Consider the following 12634-nt stretch of genomic DNA (forward strand, 5'->3'; position numbering starts at 1 on the left):
GGAAACATTGCACGGGCTTGCGCGGACGAAAAGCGCAATTAAAGAGGAGATCAGAGGGCTAAAATGGTGCGAAGGGCTTCTTGACTCCTCCTGCTCGGCGGAGGAGGCGGGCCTCGGTGCACCTAAACAGTCGGAGGGTTGTGTCCTCCCCTCAGTCTGTCACCAGCGAACGCAGCGCAACCCCAACCTTCACCCCCGCAGAAGTCCGCTTCTTTTCCCTGCACGTTTCAGCTCCGCGTCCATTTTTTTTTTTTTTCGTATGCCGGAGGGCCGAGACGACCGCCCCGGAGAGCGATCCGTCGGTCGGACGTGATATGAGCCCCGCATCGGCGTGAAGCGCGCGAAAGGGAGCCGCAAGGACAGGGACGTGCGCCAGGCCGACGACGGAAAGCCCGAGTGGAGCCGAGCCGAGCCGAGCCGCCGCCGCACAAGGAGCCACGATGCCCGGCTTCGACTACAAGTTCCTGGAGAAGCCCAAGAGACGCTTCCAGTGTCCGCTGTGCAGCAAGGCCATGCGGGAGCCCGTCCAAGTGTCCACCTGCGGCCACCGCTTCTGTGACACCTGTCTGCAAGAATTCCTCAGGTACGCCTCAGTTCCTCTGTAATGTGCGCGTGGGATTGTTTGGCCGCTGCAGTTTCGGTCAATAAAGAGGATGCGCGTAGGCGTGTCCTGCTCACCTTTCCACGGTGTTTTTGTTTACAGCAGTGCCACGAGATAACCGTGCCAGATTCCGCTGGCTTCTTAGGCCCGTGGCACTTTTACATCTCCAGCACGCACACAAAACGTGCACCACTTGGGTGTGCAGTCTCTTGTCATTGGGCTGGTGAAACTGGTTAGCTTTAAGTGTCATATTTTTATTTTTGTATTTTTTGGGGGGACTCTTTGTGTTATCATGGAATCCTTAACAGTTTGCTCTCTAAGAAAAAAAACCCCGAATAATCTGTAAGTGTGCAGTATGTATGTGTTTGTGTCAAAGGTTGTGTTGACACGTGTCTGTTATGGCACCTGGGGGGGTGGCACTCGTAAATGTTCTATGTTTTGTGCTAATGACACCTGACTGTTGAGGCTGGGCCTTTTTCGTTTCCCTAGAATCGGCTTAAGAGCACAGTGTCCTACGAATGGGATGTTCCACTTAAAAGTTTCCGTTTCTGACCTTTGACACCTGTCTGTACCCTTTGGGATGCACGACCATGGAATTTGGATTAGTTTTAGAACACTGTGTACGCACTCCAAGAAAACGAGTACATGATTGAACATTGGAGTATGTAATGTCTTGTTATTGGAGCGGTAGACTTCAGTATTTTGTTTGTGGTAAATTTATACAAAACGGGAATGCAAAGGTACATTACCTTTGCATTCCCGTTTTGAATCCATATTTGTTTCGGTACAGTGTCTGCTCGATGTGGTGGTAGCCTTTTAAATGTTCTGTTTTTGTACCATTGACACTTGACTGTTACAATTGTTCCTTTTGGGTTCCCGTAGAATCCATGATAGGTGTTGGATCAGTATGCAATCTACGAAAAAAAAAAAAAAGCAATCATGATAATACCTATACCTGTTTTGCTTTTGCTTTGGAACATACAGTTACACATACATACACGTTTGGGAACATACCTGTATCTTTTTTTTTTTAATTTACATTTTTTTTTTTAAGTTTCCTTCCAGTCCCGCAATGCTCTCTTTATAGGGCACATTAGTGTAGATTCTACCTAAATGGCCTCCTGGCTAGCGTATCTCATAATTGTTTGACAGTGTGCTAACATGCCTGCAAGCTTTTGGGGGTCATTTTTGCATACACTTCTTTTGTTAGGTCGATTTCTGAACCCCAAAGACAGCCGGCGTGCGACCAGAATGCTGTGACCTTACAGCTACTCCACATGATCCATATCGGCAGCGATCGGCAGCTCTCACTCCTGAATGATCGGTATCAGCATAAAAGTCTGATCGGAGCGCCCCTATTCATGCGTGAACGTGATACCTTTCTATTAAATGACCCTCCATTCCCAATATGGAATATTTCTAAAACTCACGAGCCTAAATTCACATAGTACGTCCAACAGTTCACTAGCTTGCTAAATACAACCTTAGTACATTTACAGATGAAAATAGACTCCTACTGACATCTATAGTTGAAGGCTAAGTAGCTTTTTAGAGGTGATCTTTCATGCATTTTTGCTTGGAAGATGTCCACCAATGGACTTCTTTGGCCAATCAAGACAATCTTGCAATGATTGTCTTTTGTTTGATCCCCATGTCTGGGATTTTGCCCTGAGGTGGCCCGATAGTGAGTTGTGTGAGGATGAGGAGGTCAGACTGGGCCAGTTCAAGGAGTACGGGGGGGGGGGGGGCGGTTGGTGGTAGTCTTGCCTCCAGCCCAGGATTAGACGCAGAGACTCCCACCGCGGAGAGCACTGAGGGGTCTTTCACTCGGCGGTCGGACAAGCCAACGCCAGGCTTCACTTGATAATCTGCTGCTCAACCAGTAGAAAAAGACGTCTTTGTTCATAATGGCGCTCATGACACTGTATAAACCATGCGTAAAAGTCCGTAAACTCAACCAATTGTACTGTCCCATGAGGTGTCCGTTTGTTAGCTCACTCGTTATGCACATTAGTTTTAGCAGTTCATATTTTTGTACGCAGGCACTCAAATTCCTTGGCAAGTTGGGGGAAAAAAATAGCCCCCAACAGTAGGGCACTCCCACAACCCCAAAACATGCGTGCTAGATTGATGGAAGACTCTAAATTGCCCGTAGGTGTGAATGTGAGTGCCAATGGTTGTGTGTTTGTATGTGCCCTGCGATTGGCTGGCGACCGGTTCAGGGTGGAGCCCGCCTCCTGCCCGAAGATGGCTGGGATCGGCTCCGGCACGCCCGCGACCCGCGTGAGGAGAAGCGGCTCGGAAAATGGATGGATGGATGTCTATCATAACAACATGCACGGAAAAGTCTCAAGGTTCCATGCTGGAAGTTGAACAGGAAGTTGGCCATTTTGGTTTTCAAGCAGCCATTTTGACCACTTTCAGGGTTCATACTTTTTTCAAAGTCTTGCGAGGGAATTCGTCGAAATGAGACCCAGTCGGAAGCACGTAGACTTGACAAATGGCTTGAATTGTGTTGTGCATTTGTTTAATTTCTTTAATAACTGGAAAAAACAGATGTGGCCTATCCACAACAAATATTTTACATATACTGTATTTTTAATAACGTTAGGCTAAAAGTGTTATTGCCCAAGTCATTTTGGAACGTTTTTGGAAAAGAAGAAAAAACACAACAAAGGAGAAGAGTCCACCTTTGCAGATTATCAGGAGCTTGATTACTTACAATCTTTACAGACATAAAGAAAAAAAGCTATTTTTAGCGAGCATATTGCTATATTTATTGATATTATGACAGTCGGTTAAAAAAGACAGGCGATTATGCTAATTGGGCTCATGATACTTTTGTGATTATTTCAATCTATTTTTTTTTATTGTGACATTAAGTTGTTAGTTTGCATAAATAAACTTGTATTTTAGTTAAGATCACTTTTTTTTTTTTTTACCCCTTAGTTACATAAATATCTAGACTTATCACAGTTATTTTTTTGGCAGTCCACAAATGAGTTGAATCTTCTCGTCCGCTTGCCCTCTGTTCAACCCTCGCAACTCTTCTTGTTTTTAGCTCACCGCCGTTTATTCTACTGAAACCAACTTCTAAAAAAAAAAAAAAAAAAAAAAAAAAAAAGAAAATCTTAAAAACTCATCACATGCGAAAGTTTTATAGGTTGTTGCGTTTTTTTTGTGTGTGTGTGTGTGCTGCCGTTCCGGAAGGACGCATTGGGCTCAGCCAAACTGGTTTGCTGTTGTTTTCATCATCATTAAAAAAAAAAAAAAAAAAAAAAAAACTCTTTACTTTGACTGTAACTCTAACCAGGCCTTGAAGTCTCAAGACAGCCTGAGGGGGGGCGGACTCACCAGCGAGTACAACCTCGCCTGGAAAGAGGAACACGGCTGACGATTAGCCCGTTGAACCGTTGGGGGCTCAGATAAGCGAGAATACAATGACGAGTTTGTGATGAGCTGTCAGGAAGCGCGGCTCGCGCTAAGCTAAACGCGTGTTGAAAAGCAGAACCGGGAGCTGAGCTAACGCGCGTACTCCCACGGCTAGAGTTAGCCAACCTACGAGTGTCTGTCTGGGAGTTGAGTGGCTGCGTGCTTGTACTGGGGTCAGGGGGTCAGCGGAGGTGTAAATAGGATTTAGCGCCAGTTTGCCCTGCATGCCTGGGCCATCCCAGCGTGACGTGCGGATCTGGGGAAGTAGGCTACCGGGCAATATGTCATCCAGGCAGAGTTGCAAGCAGCACTTTGGCAGATTTTTAAAAAAAAAAGACGCTTCAAGCTATTTATTGCCACCGCCAGTTCACGTTTACTGTCAAACTAAGCATCAAACAAAGACCACTACATACGGTGTATCTCAAACAAACCACACAGCTTTGCTTTTCAAATGGCCGCTAGCTTAATGCTAACATACAATTCCAAATGACATAGATGGGATACCGAAACTAGCATCGATGTAATTCCCTTTGGGATTAATATGAATAAAAGTTGCTGCGTTCAAACAAAATGAACCTTTGTCCCTGAAAATGTCAGCTCCATTCAATAGGTTTAATCAACTTTTTTGATTAAAAGGTAAAATAATTTTTTGTAATTTTTTTTTTACGTTTAAAAAAACACCCCCCCAAAAAAACAATTTATCTATTAAATCGATTCATCGGCCAGCGCCACTCACAGGCAAATATTCTTTTTCGTCTGCGAAAAAGGACTGATATTCCTGTAGCTTTCGGAGTCACTTAGTTGTGAAACTCTTCTTTGTTGTGCGTTTCCACGTCTGTAATATACTGCTTGCTTTTGTCAGGATTATGCAAAAAATGCATTTTCCTCAACTATATTTAAGTTCCCTATTAAGAGCCACCATTCAATATAGTAAATTTTGCTTTTTGAAAGATTTCCGCCAACTCCACCTAAGATGTTCAAAGAAAATGTGATCGAAAAGGCCAACTTGGTGATGCTGATTGTCAGCAATTTAATTAGCGGCGCGTGGCAGGCGAGGGAGGGCACCGCCGCTCACTTGGACGCCGTGCCCGTCTGGTTTCGGAAGGAGGAATCCCGGCCAAGTTGGCTTGCGCCCTGCCACTGTTGTGCAAGCGGCGCCATCCTCTCCCCGCTCTCGATCCAAAGCGGCGCAACATCCCGGGCTCGCCGGTCCGGTTCGAGCCAAGAATGCTGCTGCATGGCATTGCTGCCACCTTAATCATCCTTCCGCCGCTTAATGCTGCTCGACCGACAGCCTCTCTGACTCATTTGAAACCTGTAACGCTAACCTTAGCTTCGCCTGTGACTTGTTATTTAGCTGAGCTCCACAGTCTCCCCTTAGCTGCAGCGCTCCATTTTCTTACTGCCCTCAGTCTCCCCTTGAATAAAATCTGTGTAAGACAGTAAATATGAGAGAGCCTTGTTTTCCTCCATTGTACTTGTTTAGCATGTCCTGTAATTTTTGCTCCACAGTCTCCACTTTACTGCAGTACTCTGTTTTCTTGCTGTCCTCAATCTCTTTGTGGATAAAATCAATCTCCTTACCGTGGACATTAAGTATAGGAGACCTTTGTTCTCCTTTGTTGATATTTTTTTTGCATCTTGTAATGACCATTCCTTTGCGCCACAATCTCCATTTTCTTGCTGCCCTCAGTCTCTTCTTGGATAAAATCTGTCTCCTTGCATAAACGGTAAATACAGAAGGACCCTCATTCTCCACCATTGTTATTATTATTTGTATCTCATAACGGTCGATCCTTAGCTCCACAATCTCCACTTTGCTGCAGCACTCCATATTGTGTCTGATGCATTCAGTGAAGTTTGTTTTCCGGAGTTTTCCCGCGGTACTATGTAAGAAGACTTTGCCAAACTCATGCGAGTAGAGCCGTGCAACGATGAGGCGGCATTAGTCGTCGTGCCTTGGCTCTTAGCTCCCCTTAGCTCCACAGTCTCCATTTTGTGCATCGCTGTTTTCTTGCTGCCCTCAGTCTCCTCTTGAATAAAATGTGAAGTCACATGCTGAGAAATAAATCCAACAGTTCTCCTCTGTTGTTGTTAGCATTACTGTGTGATCGATGCGTTCCATGCTGTGTTCTTTTTCCCAGTTTTGCCCTCACCAAATCCAAGCGAACGAAAGCGTGCAGTCGAAACATGGGCAACGCTTTGCATCTTTGGCATACTTTTTTTTTTTTTTACAGTGGAGTTTTTAAGCGTCCGCTGTGGTATTATAATTGAGGTTTATTGAGAATCAGACTCGATCAGTCGAACAGAACAAAGTTTCTAGGAGGGAGAGAGAAACAAAGACAAAAAACAAAGCACTAATTGTAAACAGGATGAGAGAAGTAAATTATCTACTACAATGAAACATTACGTGTGAGTGTTGCATGGGGCTGTAGTGCTACACTCTGTGAGGGAAGGACAGGACAAGATGGAACAGGACAAGGACAGAAGAAAAAGCATGCGGAACAAGGGTCATGATAACTGAAGTGTGGTGGCATGAATGATGTGAATTATACAAGTCTACAGGATGAGAGTATAAGTGAGAGGATACACAAGCGATTTGCATATTCATGAGGTATTTGTCGGCGGCCGAGGACCCCACCCGATCAATCGAGGGGCGGGATGGGGCCCAGGGGTCCACCCGAGAGCAGCCCGGCGGACGGGACACGTCCCACACCGAGGGACCCGGGGCGGTCCGCCGGCCCCACCGAGGCGCCCCGACAACTGGCCACCCGGCGGGGGCGGCGGGGGCCGCGGGGCCCGCGATGCAGTCAGTCCCTTGACCTGCCCGAGGGCGGGAGAGTGTGTGTGGAAAGGAGGGCGGATCGGGGCACCCGACAAGGGAACGATAATCATCGTTGGCCTACTTAGCATCGGTTATTAAACAACAAGTCAACACTTTTAATGCTGTATGCTCCCTTCAAAGCGCGTCACGGCAAACTACAGTTTCCTTGGCGAGGCGTTAAAAGCTACGCGTGAATTTTTCCCACAAAGAGCTCAGCGTGTGCGTCTGCTGATGACTGAGCCTTTGTGCAGTTGCATTTTAGCACGTGATGCTAATGGGCTGCCTTTCCACTCGAGGTGCTGTGAGTAAACGCTCTTCCCCAGATCGGGACCTCCGGAATTCAGCGCACGTCGTGATGATAGAAGCCATCGGTATGACACAAAAATGCGATGCAGCGCCACACATTTGTGCCACGCACATCATTCAGAATCGATATTTCATCGAATTGACACAAACACAAACATTTCCATAAAATACAACACACTTGCCAGAGATGCTCATTATTGAAGGTTGTGCAGACGTGTTTTGCTACCTCCACTCGACTCTCACAAGTTTTACTCTGACCAACCAATCAGAGGATGGAAAAATACAAAAATGAAGACAACAGATTGTTGGGAATAAATGAATAGAATTTCCTGGAACAAATATTAGAATTTATTGAAACTGCTGATTTAGTCCCAATTCCAAAGTGGGCCAAATCGGAGGCGTTTTCACTGACCAATCAGCCACTTTGTTCTTTTTATATAGCCACAGCTTAGCGTTACTTACTCTCATTAGTCCCCGAGGTGCGTAAATGGCTTCATTAAGGCTTCTTAATGACATATTTATGCTTTATGAATTAGTTAAGGGAGAGAAGAAAAGCTTTTTTTTTTTTATTGCCAGGCTGCGCACAATCCCAGAGGTTGTTGTTTATCGTCTCTTCTCGCTAATGACGCCTGCGAAGTAAATAAGTATAATGGCTGTGTTTATGTCGTGCGCATTGGGTGTTGCGTCTTCAGCGTTCGCGGTGCCGTATAATGCACAGTGCAAGTGAATGGCTCACTATTTTGCAGAAGCGAAGGTTGTTCGAGCCACCTATAGGTCGGTTGGTGCTTGCCGCGCCATGCGCACATTTTAGAAATAAAATACGTACAGTATGCTAACGTTCGTTGACCCTGTTGCTGGGCTCAGATGTCTGTAGTGTCCACTTTGATGCAGTGCTCCCGTTGCCCTGCTGCCCTCAGTCTCATCTGCAATCAAATTTGTTGAATTTGAAATGTCCTCATTTTTTTTCCTCTTTATTAAAGGTACAAAAATCAACTACTAAAATGGAACCAACTGGAATATATTGCAAATCTTGTCGCCAAGGATGCTCAAGAGAGTTGAAAATGTGCCTCAGCAGCTGCGCGCGTTTGGTCCTCAGTGGGCCTCTGTGCGGAAGCGACAGACAGACGGACATTCAGAGACGCTGAGCCACTCATTCACGAGCCCGCCCGCAGGTGTCCCACCCGAGGCCGCGCCGGCGTCCGGGTGCGCTTCCGGGAGGGTGGACTTCTGCGCTTCCGGAGACCCCGGTGAAGCTGCACAGAGATGTTCTGTTCGCCTCTCTTTAGCGAGCGCCAGTGAACGCCTCTCGTGACACTTTTTCTTTTTTTTTTTACCCCGACCGAACTCCTCTGTGACACCTTCAGGGTAGGCTTTACACGATCAGGATTGAATTTTAAAAAAACGATAACCGATTGAAATGACCTGTTCATTTACTGTACATACTTGTGTACTTCATTGCTCCCAAAAATATATTTACAATAAATAATCCATCTTTGTTCATCTATTTATATGCCAGTGAGGCATCGTGACAAACAGAACAAATGAATGGTCTTCTATTAGATGGCAGGAAGTAAATACAGTAATTCATATATCCACTTTTTGGTGAGATTTTTGTTTGTTGGTGTGCCGTGAGATTTTTCAATTATAAAATATGTTCCTTGGCGCCATAAAGGTTGGAAATCACTGCATCAAACCAACATTACAACGTGACGGAAATAATGGGTGCTAACCTACTGTAATTCAATTTATTTTTAATTAAATGACTTCACCCTACACCGAAACTTTAGATCATGATTCGACAGAACGGCGGCATTTTTACGTCCAACCGTTCGTGCTAGCAGTAGCTTGCTAGGCTACATAACATTTGATTGCCCGCTTGCGAGCCGTATCGTGTTAAAAGTACGTGAACATACCTCAAGCGAGCCTTAAACCAACGTCCTCTCCTGTCCTGAGCGCCGGTGACCACCAACACACCTTTTTACCCATTTTGTTCTTACAGACAGACGGCGCGATCCATTATTGTTGCCCAATGGTCGTAAAAAACGGAATTTTATTGCAGTAGTCTGACATAGTGCAATCGTGAAAGAAGCAAATTTGTCTTGTAGTCTGATCCGGGCATTACGTGTTGCATATCTCAGATGTGTTGTCTGTTCCAGATCGCCGACATGTTTTTTTTTTTTTTTTTTTTTAAATAACTTTATTGGCCGTCAGATATTTCCAATACTACGTCAAAAGACACGCGACAAGGCTGAAAGTAAACTAGATTTTTTGGGATTTAAACATACTGTGCACGCGGCGACGCGTTGTGAATGTCTGTTGAGGAGCCGATCGATGACATCATTGATCGGATCGGCGAATTATGACATTAAAGCCGATCAGCATAAAATGCTAAATATCGGCTGATACCGACCAGCTCTCGTTTGAAAACCCAACCCTTGAAACGCGAAGTCCGATCCAGGCTTGAAACCCTAACCCTTGTTTGAAACCCTAACCTAAACCGTACTCTAAAAATCATAAATTTAGCTTGAAACCCTTACTCTTGTTTTAAAGATTAACCTTCCTTGAAACCCTCATTTTAAACCTTAACCCTTGTTTAAACACTTACTCGAAACCCTAACCTTGGCTTGAAACACTACTTTTAAACAACTTTTTTTCCTGAAAGATAAAATAAACCTGTCTTTAAACCTAAATTTCAATTCCAAACTCTTGTCTGAAACTCTAATCCCCGTCTTGAAACCTTAATTTAACGCCCTAACCCTGCTGTGAAAGCATATTTTGTAAGCCTAACCTTCCACATTCCTGAGGAAGAAGCAAAGGTTGAGCAGCGCTTTTTAAACGCACGTCAAAGTTAAAAAAAAAAAAAAAAAAAAAGTAAGTAAGTGGATCAAGCTGTGAGCTCACGTTTGTGAACGTAATCCAAGCCAGGCCAGGAAATACCCAAAATCTCTGTTTGACGGCCAAGAGGAAATGGACATTGAAACCCGATAGGCGGCCATTAGTCGTGTTTGGAGGTAATCGCTGAAAAAAGCTAAACAGCAACTCCAAATGTATACTTTCCCACACATTTGGCCCATTAAAGTCGGCTGGATGTTGCTTCCAACTCAAATGCTTTGTTTTTGTTGTTCTCGTTTTGCTTATTATCAAGTGGACATTAAACAAAGTGGGGGAAGTAGAAGAATTGCGATGACAAAAAAATTACACAATTATTATTAGTTTTTTTTTTGAAAATAAAATTTTTTTTGGAAAACTGTCTTTTTTAACAACAAATAGAAAAATATTAGAAGAATATTTGATGAAAAACACAAAAAACAAGAAGTAAAAAAATGTGACGAGAAATACAATATAGCGGTATTAGACAAGAAATATAAAAATATTAGGTGAAAAATACGAGATATGAAGTGAAAAAATATTAAAAAGAGGAAAGAATACAAAAAATATATCATTTGGATTTGCTGTTGTGGCACGCACTGCATGGCAGAAGCTAGTAAACAACTACTACTCTCACAGATAGCAACGATAATTGCATTTTGAGGCGTTAATACTAATTCAACTCATTCTAGCACATTTGATCAGTCAACCATTCCATCGCCGTTAGACCGTCACTCTATTTCCGAGAGCCGACACGGGCGTCGTCATGGTGTTCGGCGTTCCAAACCGCGCGTGGTCCGGCTCGACTCTTGTCGGTGGAAAGGCGCGTTTGTGTGCCGGGCAGAAGGGAGCTGAGGTCCATTCGGGCGGGGCGCGAAGAAGTTGAGCAGCTGTGATGATGACATCGCTGAGTGAATGCGTCCACACAGCTGCACACGGGCCACGTCGGATTATTTTCCTTTTCCGACCTTTTAAAGGCATTCCAAATGCACTTTGCACAAAAATGTCGGGATATCGGGCTTTCGATTGAAACTTCAGGATGAGTCTCGAATGCGCTATAACCTTAATAAATGAACTTGATTTGACCTTCTCTAAACTTTTTAATGACAGTCCAACTGTTGAACGTTTCACTTCTCTAACAAGGCGCTGAGCGGCAAAGTTGTAATTTGGGTCGGATTTTCCCGATTAAAAAAAAAGCGTCACGTCGGCACCGAAGCAGAACTAAACCAAACTTGTCATTTGATGCGCCCTAAACGCTTTTGACCTTTTCATTTGTGGGCAGTTCGCTTCTGGTGTTGACTTCTGAGCTGAACCTTGATGGCCACGCGCGATGACTTTTTTCTCCCCCCCCCCTTCCCGGCGATGAAGAGGCGGCTCAGTGTTGTGACTCACGCGCCACACCTGAGTCACCGCAAGTGGAACATGTCCAATGGCTGCAATTAATTGACTTTTTCATGCACCGAACCACGCCCCCGTCGCGGTATACAATGCGTCACGCTAAACTTTGTGTGATCTGAATTGACACCCAAAAAATCCGAGTGACAGGTGATGATTTTTTAAAACGCCAGCGAACCTAGTGAGGAAAAGCGGTACAGAAAATGGATGGATGGATGTTTATAATAGTTAGGATTATTTTTTCAAGACATATTTCTTGATTTCAATTCCAATAAAACAAATAAATGACAATATTTAATTGCATTTTAAAGAATCGGAGTCATAGGAGAATTTTTTTTCAACATTTAATTACAATTTGTCCTCATTGATTTATTAAATTAATTTTAAATAAAATCTGACCGATTTTTTTTTCTTAATTTAAATAAAGAGAAATTATTAAATTTAAAAAATCTGAGCAATAAGTTTTTTTTTTTAAATTTGAGTGATCGATACTTTTAAATTTCATGTTATTTTTTTGTAATAAATCATTTAAAATATTTTTTTAAATCTAAGAGATCATTTTTACTGAAAACAAAATACATTATATTCATTAAATACAAATGTAAACATCTGTGTGAGGGTGTGAGGAGATAAGACTAAAAACATAATTGAATTAGTTTATTTGCTTAAATGACTGCTAGGACATAAAACATTTTCTTAGTTTGAATTAAAATTTTTAAAAAACGATTTGACGATTCAAATCATTTCCCGTATTCTCAGCGGCTCTGCCTTAATCCAACGCCATAGGCGGCTTTGTTTACTGCTATACGGCTCCGTCTTCTGCCACCGGGAAGTACAGTACGGCACATGCATGTGACGTCACGGTGAAAAAGTCGAATCCAAAATAAAGCGGGCAGCCGTGCATGCGGTCCTTTTGAATGGGTCCACATACATGCCTCAACTTGTCCTCGTCTATCAGGGAAGCATTCCAGCAATGCACTGGAGCATCTTGCCACACACACACACACACACACACGGACCTCTTCCAGTTGCCCCCCCCCCCACCCATCGGAGGCGCTTGGCTAGTGTGTACACGTGCCCGGTATGTGTGAAATAATGGAGTTGGTGAGAAAAGTGTTTCTCGGCAAGTTTGCAATGCAGCTGCGTAGCTTGAGTTGGGGTCAGAGAGCGGATCAGGCCGCATTGGGTGCGACACAGCCTGTCGTACT

The 12634-nt window shown here is 44.0% G+C and overlaps 1 protein-coding gene across 1 annotated transcript in view; it reads left to right on the forward strand.

The window, feature by feature from the left end:
* The first annotated feature begins 430 nt into the window (after positions 1-430).
* The window catches only part of traf4a (tnf receptor-associated factor 4a), a 33031-nt gene continuing 20827 nt past the window's right edge, over positions 431-12634 (forward strand). The window contains exon 1 of the mRNA XM_061781515.1: positions 431-583. Within this exon, the coding sequence (XP_061637499.1) occupies positions 441-583 (143 nt within the window). The 5' untranslated portion in view covers positions 431-440. The remainder of the gene's footprint in view (positions 584-12634) is intronic.

Source organism: Phyllopteryx taeniolatus, chromosome 8, assembly GCF_024500385.1.
Source record: "Phyllopteryx taeniolatus isolate TA_2022b chromosome 8, UOR_Ptae_1.2, whole genome shotgun sequence".
NCBI lineage: Eukaryota > Metazoa > Chordata > Actinopteri > Syngnathiformes > Syngnathidae > Phyllopteryx > Phyllopteryx taeniolatus.